Raw genomic sequence first — 19,984 nt, forward strand, 5'->3', positions numbered from 1 at the left:
TATTCACATCGATTTTAATCAACATCCTATGTATAAATAACCGTATTTATTTAAAATTTAAATATAAACAGTTGTCCGATTAAAAATTTGAGGGTTATGTGATCGTTGAAATTCAACGTTTTTGAAATTAGATTTTCAACTCTAAATAAGTATGTCTGATTTATAATATAATTATTAGTGTTTCCAATTGAAATATTTAATCTGTTTGCGAAATAGAAAACATGTCAGATTCATTATCACATCAGTTGGCACAGATTTTGTATTATTTGCGAAATGGATTATATGGAACCGCAAATGTGTTGATTGAAGAGGTCACACGAAGTGGACAAAACGATCCAGTTCTAAATTTTTGGAAGGCTTTTGTTTTGTCACAGCAAGGCGTTTTCATTGAAGCAAACAACATGCTTATAAAATTGGCAAATTTCGAGAAAACAAGACTTGCTGCTTGCTTACTTGTTGAAGAGCTTCAATCACATGCAGAATCAAGAGGTTGTAAAAATAATATTTTATGAAAAAATTTACAGAAATTTTTTTAGGGCAAAAGCTAATGAATGATATTGAAGAAACAATTCGAACAACTGAAACAAAGTGCAATGACGAAGCATTCGCACTTGGTGGAATGCTGTGTTTCCTTCTGAATAAGCTGGATAGGGCAAAGGAATACTCAATAAAGGTGAATGAGTTTTCTTGCTTGAAGGATTTTTTCTTTCATTATTTTGTTTTTCTAGGCGAGGCAAAAGAATCCAACCTCGAAAGCTGCTACCCTTCTCGAAGGATGGTGCATTGCAAGCGAAAATAGAACAGAAGGAACGAGTCTATTTGGAGATACTCAGGAAATATTGAAACAGATGTGGGAAAGGGAGCAAAATGAAGATGCCATGCTTTGCTTGGTGCAAATCTATATCAAAGAAAAGCTGTTTAACGAGGCAACTAACATCCTCTCACAAGCAAGCGTGAAGCTTCGGACATTCCTTCCTGTTTACATCGAGCGGATGCGCCTCTCGATGAATGTGACTGAGTGGAGCCATTCCCTCGATGAGGCACAGGAGATCTTGCGCAACGACCCCAGCTGCATCCCAGCGCTCTCCACAGTTTGCCTCTACTTCCTCACCCACGCGCCCAACGACCGCTCCACCGTCCGCTATATCAGCGAGCTCTTCAATGCATTCCAGCAGACACATCAGCTCGCCCCACACACACTCGCCTCGATCATCCGCCCTCTGATTTCGCTCAGCCACAGCAGCCAGCCCGTCCTACAGGAGATTCTGAGCGGCTGCCAGCGCCTTCTTCCATCTTTTCAGGCCATGCTGCCAGGCGCCGGTGTGAATGTGGCAGCGTTTCTGAATGAGATGGGCAGGGCTGCGTTGTACTCGGGTGATGCGAACTGGGCGTCTTCGCTATTTTCGCAGGCGCTCGAAGCAAATGCGAGCGATGTGGATGCACTCTGCGGGACGATCTGGTGCATGATTGAGAAGGGCAACACAGAAGACGCTGGAGACCAGCTGCAGTTCTATTTGGACACACACGACGCGTCGGAGATGGCAGCTGTTCCACTCTACTTGCATGCGAGATATCTGTGGGAAAAGGAGAAAGACAGGTGTGACATTCACGTCAATCACATAAAACATTAAAATTTATAATTGTTATTTTTGATATGAAATTGCAGAAGCAAATGCCTTCATGTGCTCAACCAAGCGCTTGTACATCAGCTGACTCCCGTCTTCCCTCACATCTCCCACTACCGCAGCAACATCTCCGCAGCCACTTTCTCCATCTCATCTGTCCCTCCTTCTCCTCAGTTCTTTTCTTTACTCGATCCTGCTGTCCTCATTCGCATCGCCCGCACAATCCTCACCCATCTTTCCTCACAGCCCATTCCGCAGGACAACACACCACCTCCAATTCTCTCTCGCTTGGCGGCTGTGCTGAGGATGCTCACCGCACATGCACCCAGATTCCGCAACGCTCTTTTCTTACTCGGTAAAGTGTGCTATTTGTGCGGTAAGTTTGCAGAGGCACAGAAAGTGCTGCTGACGTGCTTGGAGGAAGAGGAAGTGGATTTGGATGATGTGGAAGAGAAAGACGTGAGAGGAGGGAGAGGAAGAGGAGGAAGAAGTGGAGGGAAAGGGAAAAGTGCAGGAAAACTTGGAGGGAAAGCAGGATTTGGTGGCGAAAAGATTGAGAGCGGGTTTGTTGAGGCGTCTATGCTATTAGCGCGGATCGCGATGGAGTCTGGCGACATCGACGGAGCCAAGCAGCGGATGGAAGAGGCGATGGCACGCAACTTTGCTATCAGAGATGAGCCGTCGTATCGCATTCTGAGTGGGCAGCTGCTGTTGAGGAGTGCTCCAATCGGTGTTTCTGCCTCTTCTTCTGCGTCTGCGTCTGCTTCATCTGTTCAGTCTGCAGCTGAGGAAGGGAAACAGCTGCTTCTGTCGACACTGAACATGGCAGGGTTCAGATCGACTGGGATGGGCGGAGCACTCGAAGGGAAGACGAGGAGAGAAGGAGGAGATGTACAGGTGGAGGCATCAGACAAGGCAGTGCTTTACACAGAACTGGCGAACTTCCATGCGAGGAAAGGGGAATGGGCATGAAATTTATTTTGATATTGACATTTTTATTTAATTTATTCTTTGAATAATCCAATTTGTATTGTTTTTATTTTTTATTTAAAATGCTATTTGCTTATTTCCTCATCAAAAACACCTCATTTATCATTCAGAGTGAATGCTTCCGCTATTTGGAAGAAGCGCGAGTGGAGCTCCAATCCACCCCAGAAGAGATCACCATCACTTTGGCAACTGCTAATGCGCTTCTGATGAAAGGCGACATTTCGTCCTGCATCGGCCTCCTGCAGTCGATTCCTAAGGACAATCCTTCATACAGACAGGCACAGATGAAGCTGGCTGACGTGCTGCTCGTGCACAAGGGAGATAAGTGTGGATGAGTTTTTTCTTTCTCTTTTATTATTTATCAAATGATTGAATTTCATTATTTGGCTGTTTCTTTAATACTTTCTTTTATTCTCCTTCCAAACAGAGAAGGATTCCTCTCTGTTCATCGCGCTCTTTCCGCCTCCTCCTCTCGAAAAGGATCGTGTGCTGCACTTGTTCAGTTAGGAGATGCCTTGCTGCGAGTGGGCGATGTGGAGAAGGCACTTGACTCGCTGATGTTGGCACTGAAGCAGCTGCAGGGCGGGGCAGATGCACAGCAGGCAGAGCGGATGGGGAGGAGGATGATGAAAGAGGGGGCAAAGAGAAGGAAAGATGGGAAAGCGGTGTCTGCAGTCACACATATTGCACTGCCAGGGCAGAAGCGGACGCAGATGGTGGTGAGGAAGAGGATTGTGCATTCAGATGACTTCGACAAGCCAGACGAGGAAGTCGAAGAGCTGGTGGAGGAGGAGATGGACGATGACTTTGATGGAGTCAATCCAGATGATGATGACGATGACGATGAAGATTTCATTGGAGAAGACGACGATGACATGAGCGATGTGCAACAAAGAATCCACTCCACTTCTGTCTCTCAGGCAGACAACATCGCCGCTGCTGCACAGGAAGACCTGGGTGCCATTGGGCTGAATGAAGAGGCGCTGTGCTCGAAGATCGGGCGAGTTCTGATCTCGCTGCACTATTTCAAGAAGGCCATTGCATTTTACGAGGATGTGGTGCAGAAGCACCCAGCATCGGGTCCTTTGAGGAGAGAGCTGGCGAGTCTGCAGATGAAGCTGAAGAACTACTCATTGGCAGAGGAGGTGATGGTGAGCGGGATGAAGAAGGCGCGCGAGCTGGCAGCGAGCGGGAGAGGGGGAAGTGGCACATCAACAGGGGTGATTGCAGGAGAAGGGTCGAAGGCAGACGGGAGAGGAGGGGGAAGAGAGAATATTTCTGTGGAGCTGACGCAGAACTCAGTAGCTGATCTGTACATGCTGTGCTGCATCCACCGCGCAGGGAACAGCGTGTCGCAGGCGATTGTCGATCTTGACAGGGCGCTGATGCAGCAGAATGCGCTTTTGGAGCATCTGCGCACGATTTCTGTGTCTTCGGTGCCTGTAGCATCAGGGGTAGGAGGGGCAGGGGGAATGATGATGATGACAGGGGCAGATCTGCTGCAGCAGGAGAGGCACGTGATGGCAGTGTTGTGTTCAGCAAAGGCAGATATCTTGTCATTACAAGGGGAGAAAGAGCAGGCGATTCGGATGCTGCGGGACGTGCTCAACTACGAAGAGAACAACGAAGAGGCGCTTCTGTCACTTGCAAGACTGTCACTCGATGGGAACAACTTGGACGAGTGTGAACAGCGCTGTGAACATCTGCTGAGGCTGAAGCAGAATAATGAAGAGGCACTGCTGATGCTGGCTGATATAAAGTGTGATTTGATGGAATTTTTGGTTGAAAAGTTTTTTTTTTTTTTTTTTTTTTTTTTTTTTTGAAATTTGAATTATTCGTTTTTCCATTTTGGTATGTTCTTTTGAACACTTTCATTCATATCTTTTTAAACAATTTTTGTTTCAAACATTTTTTTCAACTCAGATTCCAAAAGCGTGAATTCTCCTCCACCTCTACTCGTTTCCTGTCTCTTTTGAAGCAGAATCCTCTTCATTTCTCTGCACTCCACAAGACCATTCAGCTTCTCCACAGAGCAGGCCGACTGGACGATGTGCCCCAGCTGATTGAAGACGCCACAAGAGAAAGCAAAAAACTCAGCGGAAGCATCGCCCCTGGGCTGCACTTCTGCATTGGATGCTATGAAAGGTATTGGAATTACAGGAATCATTCTATGATAACTAATTTTATAATCATAAATTTCATTTATTTTTATTGAATTCAATTATAAATAAATAAATAAATAAATAAATATTCGTCCTTAAAAAATTTCAGATATCGCTACAACTACTCCGCAGCCATTGAGCACTTCAACCTGTGCCGCCGTGACTCTGAATGGGGTGTGGCAGCTGTCTCTCAAATGGTCCGCGTCTTCCTCAACTTCGAATTGGAGCGCAATGCCTCCGAAGCTGCTGCCCGCCCTGCGCCGCGCCTGTCGCGAGACGAGGAGGATGCGCTGGGCACAGCCCGTGCGCTGATCAGAGAGGCGAAGGAGGTGCTGAAGCAGTCGATGAACGGAGAGAGAGGGGAAGAAAGAGATGGCGCGAAGAAGCGGAAGGGGATGGCGAGCGAGAACGGGTGGCTGGACATGGACGTGATGGAGTTCTATGTGCTGTCGAGTGCGTTCTTCGGCGGGCTGACAGGCAGCACCGGCGGAAGAGGCGCGAGTGCCCCTGCGCCTGGCTGGAGCGATGCACAGCGAGATTTGGATGGCCTGCTGCAGCAGCTCGAGCGCTTCTCACACGCCGCAGAGGCGCCGATATCAGAGACAGTACCTGTGCTGTTGGCACTTGCACACTACAGAAACAGAGCAGGCGATGCAACCACGACAAAGACACTTCTGAAGGAGATTGCTGCGATCACTCCCACGCCGTCGCTGTTTGAGGAGTTTGAAAGGGCTTATCTGATGCTATCGGAGATATTTGTGGATGTATGAATGAAAGAATTTTGATATTGATTGTTCATTAATCAACAATTGTTATTTTCTTTTTCCTTTTTCTTTTTTTTTTCAATTCTTAAACAAATCTTATCTTTCGATTATTTGTGAATTTCAGAAAAAGAAGTATGATATTGCTGAAGAATATTGTGGCAGATGCTTAGCTCTGAACAAATCATCTGCAAAGGCCCACTCTCTACTTGGGCTTGTGCTTGAGAGAGAGCAGTCGTACGTGTCAGCTGCAGAGCACTATGAAGTGGCGTGGAAGCTGCGCGAGAGGACAGACGCTGGACTGGGCTATCGATTGGCATTCAACTACATGAAGGGAGGAAGATCAATGGATGCAATTGATGTGTGCAAGCAGGTGCTGGAGAAGTTCCCAGATTACCCAAAAATCAAAGAGGATATCATAGACAGATGCAGAGGGATGATAAGGATGCCTGCTCCTGAGGGCACCCAAGTCACAACAATGGCAACGCCAGTCTCCAGATTTGGTGGTGGAAAACGTTGATATTTCTAATTCACATCATTTGCTGATTCTTCCTCTTTCCAATTTTTATCTTCAAGTCACCTTTACGCTTACTTGATTTTAATTTTTATAATCGCATGTTGTATAACGCCATTTCCTCACTTCCAATAAACAATTCAATTTTAATTGACAATATTTTGACTATGGGTTCATCTGAATTTAATTCTTTGATTTCTTCATCCATAATGGATGAACAGATTGCATTGCAAGGATATCCTGCAATAACTCAAGAGTCAGAAATATTGGAAGATTTTTTAAACGTTCTGATTGTGTGCTTCTTTGTTAAATCAGAAATTTTAAAATTTAAAATAATTTTTTTATATGAAAATAAAATTGAAAACAAAAGGGTATAAATGGAAAGTACATTTCTTTTCAAACAGTTGGAGGAAAAACTTCAGCTTCAATTGATCCAAGTCTTGGTTTGAAAATGATTTTAAGAAAATTAGACAAATTTACGCATTTTTAAAATTAGATGTTTCAATCTCCGCATATTGCGAAAGAATTATCCCACTTGCTTTGTCGTACATGCATCTTTCTCAATTTGTGAAGGAAAGATTGAACATTGACGAAGATACAGACAAAGATTCTCGAACAACTCTTCTTTCGAAGAAACCTGCCACAGGATTGATTTGCGAAGCATTCTGCGCATCGCTTGATGCTCTTCTTAAAGTTTGATTTGTGTTACTTTGCTTTTCATTTCCTTTGTAAATTTGAATTTTTTTCAGAAATATTGTGAATTTGTTCTTCAGTTGGAAGCGCAACATATTCAAGGACTTTTAACGCTTCAATTGTTGTACAATGCAATTCAGCCATCATTTTCTTGCTTATCTGGAGTCGAAAAGGTAGTTTCTCTCATTGAGAGCGAGAAAGCATTCGGAGTATGATTCTAAGAATTCTTTTAAAATATGATAAAACATTTCCTTTTGAAAAATAAGGCACACATTTTAAATATCCTCGTTATTCAAACAAGAGAAGTTGTGCAGAGTGACATATCGTTGCGAGATACGTTGATTGAACTCACAAGACATGCTTTTGTTCCATATTTATCGATGTTAAAGGAGTGGATTTATGGCGGAAACATAAAGGATCCATATCGTGAATTTATGGTCGAACCATGCAATGCTTCTGTTCTCGCGAATGCAGCACAGACTGACATTGAGAATATGTGTGTTCTGTTGTGTCTTTCAAGAAATTGATAAAAAGGAAAACAGAAATTTTGAATATTTGAAAGAATGAGTTGAGAAATTTCAATTGACTATTTTTAGATATTCTTCAACAAAACTCTTAAAATTCATTTTTTTATTCTTTCTTATATTTGTCTCAATTTTATATAAATTTTTAGAACGTGGAACAAAAGTTTCAGAAAGAGGAAGATTTATCCAAAAATTCTGGAAGGAGATGTCGAAAAGATCTTTTTGTGTGGAAAATATGTTCATTCGATGATCAAAATGGGAAAGAAAATGCGGCGAGAATTGGACGGTTTGTTTTCAGTATTGTTGCATCTTCCTTTTGAAAGTTGTTCTTTGATCGTTGTTTTTTGATGTAAATGAATTGTTCACATTATCTCAGAAGAGTTTGAATATCGTTCTCCACAGACTTCTTTTTCTCCTCAGATAAACAGGGCTTTTGCTTCAGCTTCTCGCGATCTCGTTGAAATTATTGTTAAAGAAAAAGGGCTTATACAAAGATTAAAGTTTGACTTTACATTCAGTTTATTAAGTTATCAATCAAAAATCACAATTTTCTTCAAAATTACTCTCATTTTGAAGATCTCTAAAATCAACGTTTCTTTTTGCAGAGGGTGACTTCTTTGTGCTGTTTGCAGATATGGCTGAGTCTGAGCTGAAGAAGCCAGCAGCTGCTGTCTGCATTCCTCGTCTTGAGGCAATGTTGGATGTGGCATTGAGCTCAACAGGAACAGACGACGAGACTTTCAGAGAAGACTACGGGTGTGCTGTATTTCACTGAATTGTGCTTTTCGTTTTCAAAAAGAAAATGTTCTATGAAACACATATTTTTCGTTCGCTTGTTTCTTTCTTTCTTTCTTTTGATTCTTTCACAAATTCGAAGGTGTGCCATGAGTGATACTCCATTCGTAGCTCATCTTCAAGCCATCCACGAAGCATCTATCCGAAGAGAACGTCATTCACATTCTTCCTCTTCCAGTCAATCCAGACGCTCTCCCTCTCCTGCTCTTTCCACATCACCAACACCTTCGCCCTCTCCTTCCTTGTCGCCTCCTCTTCACACTCCACTTCATTCCCTCTCCCCATCATCATCCACTGCACCATTTCCTTCACTGTCAACTCCTTCACAATCATCAAGTGCTTCATCTCCTTCTTCATCTCTCTCGCCTTCTGTTGCTGTGCTTCAACTGCATCCACCAGATTCCCATCCTCCATCTGGCTTTTCTGCACTGGAACTCACACACAACGTGTCATTTCCATTAAACATTGTTATCGATCTGAAATCTCTCTTAAAATATCAACTGATTTTCAGACACATCTTCCTGCTGAAAATGGTTGAAAGAAGACTTTGCAGAATATGGAAAGTGATGCAAATGACAAAAGGTTTGATTTGCTATATAAACATTTTTGTTTTTCAATTATCAAATATTTTTTGTATTTTTTGTTTGTTTTTTAATGTTTGATATTTTTTAAAGTTCTCAAGAGTGATTTTGGAGGGCCAATGAGCGTGTTTGGGCGTTGCGAACGGTTGAGACAAACGTTTCTGCATCTCATTCAAAACATCCTCTTTTTCACGACACAGCAAGTGATTGAGCCAGCCTGGAAAGAGCTGATGAAAGGAATAGCAACGGTATGTCATTCAACAATCTGTAAAAGCACTTAACAATTTTTCAATCTTTATAAATTATTTTGTCTCTTGTTTAGGCTGATCGAATTGAAGATCTTATTCAAAGGCACACAAACTTCATTGATAACATTTTGAAGGATTCATTAATGACAAATCAGACAGTTATTACAGTTTGTTTATCATTTTGAACAACATATTTAATTCAATTGTTATCATGTTTTTTGAATTCTTTCTTCGGAACATTTATTTATTTATCTTTTTTCTTTTGCTGTAAGCTTCTAACAACCATTGAAGCTCAATGTCTTGCCTTCTGCGATGCAGTGGAAGAGTTCTATCCCAAACCATACACCGTTCCCGACATCTCAGCACAGCGCGATCCGCTCCGAAGGCCGCAATCAGAAGCCTTTTTGAGTGTGTCTGTTCCACGCCCTATTATTGCCTCGCGCTCAATCAGAACTTTGACCATTGAAAAGCTTGTTCCGCTGGACAGCAATCCCACATTCATCCAAATCATTGCGGATTGCGAGATGAAAATAAACACACGCATAAATGAACTCATGGGAGAGTTGCTGAAACTAGTGTGCCTTTTTGTTATTCTGATTTTTATTTAAAAGATTTCTTTCTTTAACTTATATTTTCGAACATATTCAGTCTGCTGTGGAAATGGGAATTGTTCATCTTGTTACGTTTCTGGATCTTCACGAACGGTTCATTCCAAAAAGGAAATGAAAATTTTATTTGGCTTATTTTTTATTTTTATTTCTTCATTTCAAATTTCAAATTTTCTGGTTTCATTGTTCAAAAGTAATTAAATGAAGAATGAAATGAAAAGTAAGAAAACCGCCACAGTGAAATGAATCACTATTTGGCAGAAGAAAATCATCGGAGAAACAAAAATCGATCGGAAAACAAAAATAACGAGAAGTGCTGTGATTGTGACTGATAAAATAAAGACTGAGAAGTTTAGTAACTGCGAAAAAGCAAAAAGTGTTTGCATTCCATCCAACGTGACAACATCGAAATGGAAGCAAAATATGCACTGGCAACAAAAGAGATTTGAACAGGGCAGAAACATGCCTTCATTCAAACGCAAAGACAGAAGGAAAATGTTAACATAGTCGAAGAATATCGTTATAAAAATAATTAAACAAAACAAAACAAAAATTAAAATGATTTTAAGGCTTTTTCACAGAAACCACTCTCACAGTGCCTCTTCCTGAGGATGTTGCTGGTTTCGGGCGACTTCCATCGACAGAGCCAGGCGAAGAGAGTGTTTTGTGGAGCGGCTGGCTCGTATTCACAGTCATCACACCAGGCCTTGTGCGTTTGGCACCTGATGAGGATGAAGGAGTAGATGGAATGGCAGATGAGCCAGAGGAAGAAGAGGAGTGTGTCATCTGAGAAGACATGCTGATAGACGAAGAGGCAGATGAAGGCGATTGCATGTTCAGTGTTCCGCTGCCGGAATACGTTGGCATAGACGACGTTGAGGAATTGCCAGACGAAATCATCCGAATCGGAGGCTTTTTCACTGGTGCTGATTTCTGAGTGGTTATTCCTGGGTGTTTTGCAGAGCTCATTGACTGGTCAGCTTCGTCCTGAGACTCGTTGCTGAGTGGAGTGCCACCAGAAAGCACCTGCTGCGAATACGAAGGAGAGAAAGGCGAACGGCCGAGCGGTGTCAGCGGCTGAGGCGACTCTGGCACAGAGATTTGATAGAGCGATGGCTTCACTTGTCCAGATGCTGGCGGGGTGATTGGAGGAACAGGTCCGCTGCTCGGCTTTTTGTGCATGGAGGAGTGTGGCTGGCGCACGTTGGAGCTGTCAGACAGCGATGTGCCGATCTCAATCACCGACGTGCCAACCATCATCGAGCCAGACGAGCTGCCCATTGATTGCTTTGAGCCTTTCTTTAGCTCCAGCGACGATCTCTCAAACACACCCGAAGAGATTGTGCCACTGGCGCTTGATGGGATGGAGCTACTGGAGGCGCTGGGCGCCATTGCAAGCGACTCATCTGCCTCTGCATCGACTGGAAGTGATCTGTCCTCAAACTGCCTATCTCCACGTGCCCAGTCTTCATCGTCTGTGCCTTCTTTGTCTCCATCGCCAGCTATTAGCATCGGATCCTCCAGCTGAATCTCTGGAATGCGCTGCTCGTCAATAGACTGCATGAACTGCAGGCGGTTGGCTTGGAGGTTGACTATGCAGATGTGCAGCTCTGGGAAGATACGGGTGAGTGTGGAGAAGAGCGGATACACACAATAGTCAATCATGTTTGTCATCATCTTCGCGATGTTGGAGTTTGATCTTGTCATGTACGGTGAGCGTGGTAAGTCTTGTTCGACTTCTTTGTCTCCTTGCTGAAGAAACTCCTCCTGCATCAGTTCTGACCATCGCTTGCAGATTCTCCACTGTTTGCATGTGTTGCTCAGATCGGCTGCATGAAGCAGAGTGCAGATGAGCAGCTGTCTGTCATCGGGGCTGTCGCGAGAGAAGGGCTTTGTCTCGATGTGAGTAGCTAATCGAGTCAGTGTGGTGAAGTGAGATGACATGTCTGTTGCAAGAATCCCCGAGATCACGTTTCTCCGGAGCTCAATGTATTCCTCCGATGTCAGCTGTTTCAGCAGCTCTGTCCGCCCCAACAGCGCAAAGCAACGAGAGGCGTGGAAGTTCTCGAGAACAGAAATATCGTTGTAGTTCAGAGCGAGTGGTGTCTGGGCATTGACTTGGTACAAGTTGTTCAGTCCAGGATGATCAATATCTTGACACAAAGCACCAATAAACAGCGCAAGAATGTCCAGTTTTGTGAGGAATTTGGTTACTTTTGTGTTTGTCAGAATAAGAAAGATTGTCTGCAGTGTGTCGAAGGCGTGAGTGTAGTTGTGGTACGGAGTCTGTGTGAATGACTGGCGCAGCTCAACAAGAAAATTGCGAAAAACTTTCAGATCAATCTTGAATCGCTGCAGAAGCCCGAATTCGTTGAACATGCCTTCGATGAAGGACAGCAGCGCGTCGTGTGAGAACGAGAACACGTTGAATCCCCAGTCCTTTAGCATGCTTGTGTCACCCATTGAGGCAAAGTCCACTTGATCCAGAAGGCGAGGATCAGTTGCCTTCCTCCTCTCTTCTGACTGGAATTCTCCAATGATCCACTGTCGTGTCATGTCATCCACTCCGCACTCTTTGAAGAGCTTCTTGAACTGAGGCTTGTACAAGTCTTCGGCTGAGAGTGAAGTGACCATTTGCGTCAGCGCTTTCTTCAAGTCAGCTGGCTTCATCTTTTGATCGCCTCGAACAATATCAGCCACTGAGCGTGTCAAAGTTTGAATTGGTGTTTCTGATGCTCGTGAAATGCGCTGTGTCATGTCCTTTGCTTCCTTCATTACGGGTGGTGGAATGGAGTCTGCTATTGTGCAAAGAGGTACCTCTGCTGGTTGAGGTGTAGCATTTGGCTTTGACGAAAATGCTCCAACAATAAGTCTGGCAAAATTTGCAGACTTTTGCTTTTCTTTTGCGATTTCTTCGTCTTTTTGTTTAATGAGCTCTTCGAGTGAAGCTATGTCATCCGCGGATTGTTCAACCTCACCAGTAAGTTGCTCCACTCTGTGGATCATTTCTTGAAATGCTTTAACATCACTTTTTCTTTGTTCTGCATCAGCATCTCTTTCGTATCCCATATATGTCAGCTTACGCTTTAAAAGAGAATTCTGTAAAAGAATTCCAACACGTGCTCGAACCATCTCTGCAGATATTGGTACTTGAAATACATCGGCTGCTCCTTCTTTGTAGCAACGCCTCATGGAATCAATACCTTCATTCATTGAAACAATAATTACATTCATCCCAGGGAAGCTATTTTTAATCGTTTTGAGAAGCTCAAGTCCGCTCTGCTCCTGTAAACTTAAAGATACAAAAACTAAATGAATTTCTTGTGTTGCAAGAATATTCATTGCTTCTTCTGCATTCTTTGCACAAACGACTAGAAAAGAAAAAAGCAATAGTGATGGATGATTAACAAAAACGAAAATGACATTCAAATAAACCAGTATATGATCCAGAAAGAATCGTGTTGACCGCTTGTGTTGTTAATTTTTCCATTCCAACAATAAGCATTGGCATTTTATAAATTTCTTCAGCATCACTAAGTGCTGCCGAATCAGTTGTTGTTTCTGACATAAATAACCCCTGATTCTTTGATAAACTTGATCGATATGATCAAATTGCCCCTTCATATTATTATTTTTTAAATTTTTTGGTAAATATTAAATTTTAAAACAGAAAAGTATCAAAATATAAAAATTAGAAACTGCACAAAATCTTTTCGATTTCTTTGATTAAATAAGTTTTGAAGCAGATCTCCCTCGTCTTTGTGTTGATTCTTTACTAAATTCGTTGAAAGAAAGAGTTTTCTTGGATTCATTCTGTTTTCTTGCATTTTCAAGCTCTTTTTGTTCAATTGAACGTGCCCGAGTAAAGAATCGTTGTTGAGTTTTCGAGGTCACATTTTTGCGAGGTGTATAATTTTGAGAAGAATTGGCCTTTGAATAGATTCTCTGTGAAGGAGTTGTGGATTTAGTTCTTCTTTCAGGTGATCTTGATGGAGATCTCGAAAAGTCCAGGAAAATATGTGGCTTCTCATCAAAAGCATCGTCTAATTCTGAGTCCAAACTGCCTTTTTGCTGATCTCCTTCTTTTGTTTTTGTGGGAATGATAAGTCGAGAAACAGATGAACTCCTTGGAGGAGTAGAAGTCAGCGGAGGAAAAGAGGAATGAAATGGTGTTGGTGAATTGCTGAATTGATTGAATTGCTGAAATGATTGAGATGTTGTCTGAGATGAATGAAAAGAGGAGGAAATTTTCCCACCTGGTGGAAAGACAAGTTGTGGTGAAACTAAAGGTGGCTCGAAAAGTTCAATTGTGGAATTGTCAATCGTTCCGGGTGTCTGTGTATTGTCAGAAGAAGTTGATTGTTCTTTTTTCTTTTTCTTCTTTTTCTTCTTGACAATTACTGGTTTTATTGCTTCGATCTGAGAAGATGTGATTTCGCCTTCTTCTTCTTCTGCCTTTTGCTTTGTTCCTTTCTCTTCGGATAATTCTGTTGCTTTATCAGAGTTTTCCTTTTGAACAGATGAAGCATCGTTCTCCTTATTCTTTGTATTCGTTTCATCTGTTACTTCTCTTTCCTTTGACTCTTCTGTGTTTGCTTCTGCTAAGATTGGATTTACAGCGTCTAAATTCAAATGCAATTGAGTCTGTGAATTAGATGGAGGAGATGAAGATTGTGGAGATTGAGGAGATCGTGTTGTGTGTTTGTGATGATGGTGATGATGTGATTGATGTGGTCTGCTTTTGTGCTCTTTTTTCTTTCTCTTTTGTTTGTGTGTATGCTTCCCTGCTTCTTCTTTGTCTTCGTCCAAAATATGTGCATCAGCCCCTTTATTTTCTTCTTGCTCGTTTTCAACTTGTTGGGTAGCAGATGCCCTTTGATGGTCAGATTTTGTATCTGAATGTTTTGTCTCTGGGCTGTTTCGCTCTGCTTTGTCTATTATTGTCTGACTTGAAGATTGTTCATCGCTCTGCTTCTTTTGATATCTGTTGGAAATATCTGTTTCTTCACACTTATTCTCAGTGTTTTCTTTTTTAACTTCAGTTGATGATGTTTCATTTGGTTCTTTTGTTTTGAGATTTGCAGAATCTTCATCTTCTTCAGCTTCTTCATCATCTTCATCGGAAAGAGATGGAAGTGAAAATACAGAAACATTTGATTCAGATGATCTGCGCTGTGACAAAGATGAACCATCAATATCTTCGCTTTTGTGCGAATAATCATTTGAATGTGTTTCATCTTTATCTGACGAGCTTTTCTCCAAATTTTCTTCTTCTTCCTTCTCTTTCATTTCTTTATCACATTCTCTCTGATTGAATGTTAGATCATTTTCTTTTTCTGTTGCCGCATTTTGTTCTTTTATTTCTAAATCAATCCTTTGAGGACTCTTTGATATTTCTTTCATATTTCTATTCTCAACTTTATTCTTTCTTTCATCATCATTGTCATCGTCATTGCCATCATTATTATTTACCTTATCCTTTGTTGTTTCACTATTTGCATTGTGTTTGTCGTTTGTTAATGGAATATCCACATTAAATGATGCAAGAAGCTTCTGAAGAGAAGATGACCAATCGATGTGTGGTTCTTTCTGTGCTTCATCTTCAGTAAAATTTTTATCTTTTGTTTCTTTTAGCTTTTGTGAATTTGATAAAGAATTTTCCATATTAGAATCAGTTGATTGTCGAAGTGTTTCTTTATCTTCAGTCGAAATCCCAGTTTCAATGTTTGTGAGTGTGTCTGTTTGAAGTGCAGATGTAGAGCTCATCAATCCATCTTCAGCATCTCGAGGATCGCTACATTGAGAATGGTTATTAGATTCAGATTTTGAAGGTGTTGCAAGGAGTGATGTGGAAGGCTGAGGAGTTGGAGAAGAAGAATTTGTTTGAAATGGAAGTGTTTGAGTTTGTGAAGTGCTTTGCGCGAGTGATGGAGGCAGATCAAGTGTTGAGCGAAATGGAGATGATGAATGATGCAGAAGACGTGAAATTGTACGTGATGGTGAGGGGTGTGCAGATGGGATTGCATAGGAAGGAGACAGCGAGCGTGATGAACGGAATGGAGAAGATGAGATAGCAGATGTCTGTGTTTGTGTTCTTGACTGATGAGGAGAAAGCTGTATTGGTGATAACTGAATAGAAGTGTTTAACGGAGAAATAAACACAGAGTTTGATGATGCAGCCATATTTGCATATGCTTCTTGCTTCTTTTCTTCTTCTTTCTCCCTCTTCCATCTTTCAAATAAAGTAGGTGGCCTTTTCTCCTCTGAAAGAAGTTTGAAAAGCTTCTGCTGCTCACGATGAGAAAATCGTTTATCCAACGTTGGAAAACATAATCTTTCAATTTTTGCTGGGGTTATGTTTTCGGCATTCTGAGAATTGCTATCATTTTCTATTAGTTCTTCTGTAGCATTTTGTTTGACTTCATTTTCCTTCATTTTTTGAAGCTCCTGTTCCAGTTGACTAATTTTTTCCTTCATCTTTCTAAAAACGATAATGCATTTTTAAATTAAAAACAATATATTGATTTAATACTTCTTTTCTGATTCAAGTTGGGTAATCTGCGCGGTGAGTTCATCTTTTAACTAGAATATGGAAAATTAACAGAAATAAAAAATGGATAGAGCGGACCTTGTTTTTATCTTGAGTAACTTTTTCAACAACATCCAAAACGCCTTGCATCTCAAGTTCATGATCTTCTTTCAGTTCGTCAAGTTTTCTTTTCAATAATTCATTTTCCTTGCGTACTTCTTCGCTTTCATCTTCGCTTTCCTCGTACGAAGACTCTTCTTCGCTCTCATCCGACATTAGATGAAAAAGATTTTTGAAACTTGATCTGATTTTTCTTTTTCAGGAAAAACGAAATTTCACTTGTTTCATTTCAATTTCATATCTCAATGTTAATAATCGGACGAACGAATTTTTAATTATTTTTCTTAGAAAGATTTTTTATTCTTATGGGGGCAATAACCGCTTCATTTGCTTTTTATTGCGTATAAATAATAAAGGTGTAATCAGCTCTTACTGATATGGCTATAATTGAGCCACGGTTTTCGACTTTACGATCAAACCAAGAAACTTGTGTGTTTTAGTTTTTGTATTTACCAAGTTATATATTTCTTCTTGTTTTCTTGCTTTGGAATGCTTAATCTGCAAAGTTCGTTCTGTAACTGGAAGCTTTTCCCAGAGGTCTCAGCATGAACCTTATGAAATGGTAGATTGTTTCCTTTTTGTGTGTTTTGAAAATATTTTTTAAATTTTTTGTCTTCAAAGATTCAGACCCACAAAAAACCCATTGCACAGAGATACATTGTTCCAAAAGTTGTAGATTTCGGACCACGCCCAAAATTGAAACCAACAGGAGAACTTCCAGTGGTTGAAGCGATTCTGCCTCCATTTCCTTCTCCACGTTCAACAACTGACATTAAAGAGAGCACAAACAAAACAGGTTCCAACGCAAATGAAGTCTCATCCGAAGAAAATCATGAGGTTGGAGAAACTTCTTTTATTGAGGAGCAATTTCCAGAACAAACTGAACAAAATCCTCAACTGAATGACACATCAAATCAACAAATTGATGATGCGAATAATAATTCCAATTCATCCAATGAAGAATTAACAGGAAGGGAAGAACCATCCAGCCCACCAGCTATGAAGGCAATGCCAGCTTCAGCTCTTCCTCCATTGCGTCTAAACTCTAATGAATTGTCAAAAAGAGAACTTGATACGAGCAAGGGTTGTGAAGGAGGGATTACTACTGGAAGAAAAAGTGGGGGATGGACTGGAAGAGATGAATGCTATGACCCTGAATTCATCTGCAAGGTTGCCTCATACGTTCCTCGCGATTTATTCCGCGATCATCCAGAAGTTTGTGAGTCGCAAGGGATCAACCCAGAAGCATATTCTGCTTGGCTGAAGGGAGAGCGTTATGCTGCTGTTGTTTTGCACAAGCACGAGAAAGAGCGGACAAAGAGAGCAGAAGAGGAGGCAGAGAAAAGCGGGATGGCAGACAGAAACCCGATTGGCTCAGCATCGATGAGAGGAGGTTCAACACAAAGAAGCAGGGCAGACACGCAATTAAGTTCATATCGAACTTCTGCTTCAGCAACTTCTCGAGTATCTCTGAATGGAGCAACTCCATCTACACCTCCGTTCTCTGCCTCTTCACTGAGAGAGGCCAACGGGGAAGCGACATATTCTTCGATGGTTGTTCCTCCGCTTTCAGTGACCAACAGTGCAGTCTCAGAGAATGCAGATTTGAGAGAGCGGATTATGGAGACATATCTTTCAGCACGCCTCTCACAGCGTGCTGAAAGAGAGGCGCAGCAGCGCAATTTGTTTAAGGCGGTGCAGGCACATTCACAGCACTGCGGGCGAATGGAGACAGAACACACAAAGCGGAGAGAGAGCGACAGGATTGCTTCTGTTGAAGGGAAAGGAGAAGGGTGGCAGTCTGAAAGAGAGAGAACACTGCTGAATGACACAGACTCGCCTTCTGGCCACAGACATCCAGAACATACAGTGTATCATGCCTATCTCGATCCAAAATACAGAAAAAGCAGGAATACGCTGTTGCAGTATTACACTCCTGATGCTGGGAGGTTTGTTTTATTCTTTGTGTTCTTCATGAATTTTTCATATTTCTCCTTTTCATTCAATTTTTCTTTAAATGATAGTGGAACAGCACGCCATCACATTCCACATCTTCCACCGTTGAACTCCACACAGCATTCTCCCAATCCTCTCACTCCAGCTGGAAATGGCTCAAATCTTGCAATCACATCATCATCTGGATTAAGCAGTTCCAGATCAGACAAAGAATACACTGAAATATTCAGCCGCTCTCCGCTGAGTGGACGGATGAGGGAAGTGGCTGGAGATGGAATGCTGCTCAGCGAAAGAGACGGAGGGCTGTCCACAAGACGCTCAAACGGCTGGTCGACTGCTCGTTTCGGGGCGAATGCGTTTCCATACGATGCAGACACGAACATGTTTGCGAGGAACTCAGCGACTTCGTCGAAAGTGACTCCGCTCAAACTGCGCAACCCGCACGACGCGTCGCTCAGAGACAGAGAAATAAAAGTGGATACCGAAGAGACGGCAGATGCTGATGAAAAAATGAGGTTTTATTTTGTTAGTTATTCGTTTTTTTTACCGAATTTATTGAAAATTGCTTATTGTTTCTGTTTTTTTAATAAAATATTTGTTCTGCAACAGTGTGGATTCCAATTGGTCTGATACATCAAATGAAGATATTGCTGAGCGCGTTCGAGAGATAGAAGCTGAAGTGACTGAGAGAGAAGCATCTAACCTTTCCGCATCAAAAACGAATACTTCATTCTCTTCTACTTCTTATTCTTCGATCCGTCGCGGAGCAGGCTATCATCTGAATACAGGGCGGGACGGCTCAGAAATGCTTGCTGGCACTGCAAAGTCGCAGTATCCTTCTCGCACACTTCAAACAAGCACATCATCACCACAAATTTCTCCTGTCACTTCACTCCAGCCTCAAGGTTCGCCTATGGGCACTCTTCCACTCCAGGGCGATTATCATTTGTCTCCCTTCGTATCTGCAGAGAAAAAAGAAAGCACCCCTGTTCAGACATCTTCTTCTGAAGGTGTGTTCCTTTTTTTTAAAATTTATTTTTATTATTGAAAATCTTTGACAAATTATGTTGCAGATTCAGAAACACCTTCTGAAGAGAAATCCTTTTCGATCACCAAAACAATGCAACGCATCAGTGAGTCAGTTGTTATTGATGAAAAAAGCACAGGAAAATATCTTATACCGAATAGAATTGAAAAAGAGTTACAGTAGAATTATTTAACAATCAAAATATTATTATTTTTTCTTTCTAAGTCTTCAAGTTGTTTGTATCAATCTTTCTTCCTTGTTTTATTTTTTTCTTTCAATTTTATGCTTTTGTATCATTTCGCCATTCTATGAAAACATTGTTAAAAGCCAAATCTGTTTAGATTTTGGGGGAAATGTCAGCAAAGTTAATGAGATGTAAAAGAAGATTTATTTAGTAAATGAACTAATCGTACATTAATTATTTCTCGAAGTGAAAGTTCAAGAAGAAATTGCAGTGAAGTTTAACACAAAAGAAAAATGTTGAAGTGGAGAAGGTGATCACGATTTCTTGTGAGCAGCTGAAACTTCGCGAATGTGAATTGCAAATGCATCATCTGGATTTTCTTCGTCCCATTCGTCTTGCCACTCTCCAGCGTCTATGTCAGCGGTTGGAGCCGAAAAATCTGAAAAATCAAAATCACGAACTAAAGCAATATAAATGTTTATAATCAATAAACCTCCCTCAAATTCTTCAAATTCATCGTCATCTTCCAAAGAAACAAGATGAGGTTGTGTTCGTTGTGTCTCTGGTGCCTTTTGTTTCTCCGACATTTATCACTTGATCAAACTGCCCTTGATTTTTTTTATCAAAAACGAAAAAACAAAAATTATTCTGTCATCAAATAAAAAAA

At 41.5% G+C, this 19,984-nt stretch overlaps 6 protein-coding genes across 6 annotated transcripts; 3 read left to right on the top strand and 3 right to left on the bottom strand.

The window, feature by feature from the left end:
• Window positions 1–547: 547 nt before the first annotated feature.
• MONOS_6936 (putative flagellar associated protein) lies at window positions 548–6,204 on the top strand (the record flags this gene model as incomplete). Its single annotated transcript, XM_067877215.1, has 8 exons — window positions 548–673; window positions 729–1,597; window positions 1,667–2,591; window positions 2,726–2,940; window positions 3,043–4,374; window positions 4,539–4,760; window positions 4,887–5,541; window positions 5,666–6,204. The coding sequence occupies 8 exons, from the start codon at window positions 548–550 to the stop codon at window positions 6,056–6,058; spliced, it is 4,737 nt and encodes a 1,578-aa protein (XP_067730638.1). The 3' UTR covers window positions 6,059–6,204.
• Window positions 6,205–7,125: 921 nt separating this feature from the next.
• Window positions 7,126–9,722, top strand: MONOS_6937 (gamma-tubulin complex component 2; the record flags this gene model as incomplete). The annotated part of the gene is made up of 9 exons (XM_067877216.1): window positions 7,126–7,241; window positions 7,419–7,555; window positions 7,646–7,769; window positions 7,846–8,025; window positions 8,147–8,646; window positions 8,739–8,893; window positions 8,968–9,060; window positions 9,166–9,468; window positions 9,542–9,722. 9 exons carry the CDS (start codon window positions 7,126–7,128, stop codon window positions 9,617–9,619), a joined length of 1,686 nt encoding a protein of 561 aa, XP_067730639.1. The 3' UTR covers window positions 9,620–9,722.
• MONOS_6938 (3',5'-cyclic-AMP phosphodiesterase) lies at window positions 9,665–13,069 on the bottom strand (the record flags this gene model as incomplete). Its single annotated transcript, XM_067877217.1, has 2 exons — window positions 9,665–12,872; window positions 12,937–13,069. The coding sequence occupies 2 exons, from the start codon at window positions 13,067–13,069 to the stop codon at window positions 10,066–10,068; spliced, it is 2,940 nt and encodes a 979-aa protein (XP_067730640.1). The 3' UTR covers window positions 9,665–10,065.
• A 158-nt stretch (window positions 13,070–13,227) lies between these two features.
• On the bottom strand, window positions 13,228–16,453 carry MONOS_6939 (uncharacterized protein; the record flags this gene model as incomplete). Its single annotated transcript, XM_067877218.1, has 3 exons — window positions 16,130–16,453; window positions 16,034–16,083; window positions 13,228–15,982 (listed from the first exon to the last, which is right to left on the bottom strand). Exons 1-3 carry the CDS (start codon window positions 16,304–16,306, stop codon window positions 13,228–13,230), a joined length of 2,982 nt encoding a protein of 993 aa, XP_067730641.1. The 5' UTR covers window positions 16,307–16,453.
• A 74-nt stretch (window positions 16,454–16,527) lies between these two features.
• MONOS_6940 (uncharacterized protein) lies at window positions 16,528–19,465 on the top strand (the record flags this gene model as incomplete). Its single annotated transcript, XM_067877220.1, has 6 exons — window positions 16,528–16,579; window positions 16,657–16,712; window positions 16,772–18,099; window positions 18,175–18,621; window positions 18,716–19,116; window positions 19,180–19,465. The coding sequence occupies 6 exons, from the start codon at window positions 16,528–16,530 to the stop codon at window positions 19,314–19,316; spliced, it is 2,421 nt and encodes an 806-aa protein (XP_067730642.1). The 3' UTR covers window positions 19,317–19,465.
• On the bottom strand, window positions 19,443–19,926 carry MONOS_6941 (uncharacterized protein). The gene is made up of 2 exons (XM_067877221.1): window positions 19,811–19,926; window positions 19,443–19,756 (listed from the first exon to the last, which is right to left on the bottom strand). The coding sequence occupies exons 1-2, from the start codon at window positions 19,902–19,904 to the stop codon at window positions 19,632–19,634; spliced, it is 219 nt and encodes a 72-aa protein (XP_067730643.1). The 5' UTR covers window positions 19,905–19,926; the 3' UTR covers window positions 19,443–19,631.
• Between the last annotated feature and the right edge of the window lie 58 nt (window positions 19,927–19,984).

Source organism: Monocercomonoides exilis, assembly GCF_001643675.1.
Source record: "Monocercomonoides exilis strain PA203 chromosome Unknown scaffold13-1861174, whole genome shotgun sequence".
Taxonomy (NCBI): Eukaryota; Preaxostyla; order Oxymonadida; family Polymastigidae; genus Monocercomonoides; species Monocercomonoides exilis.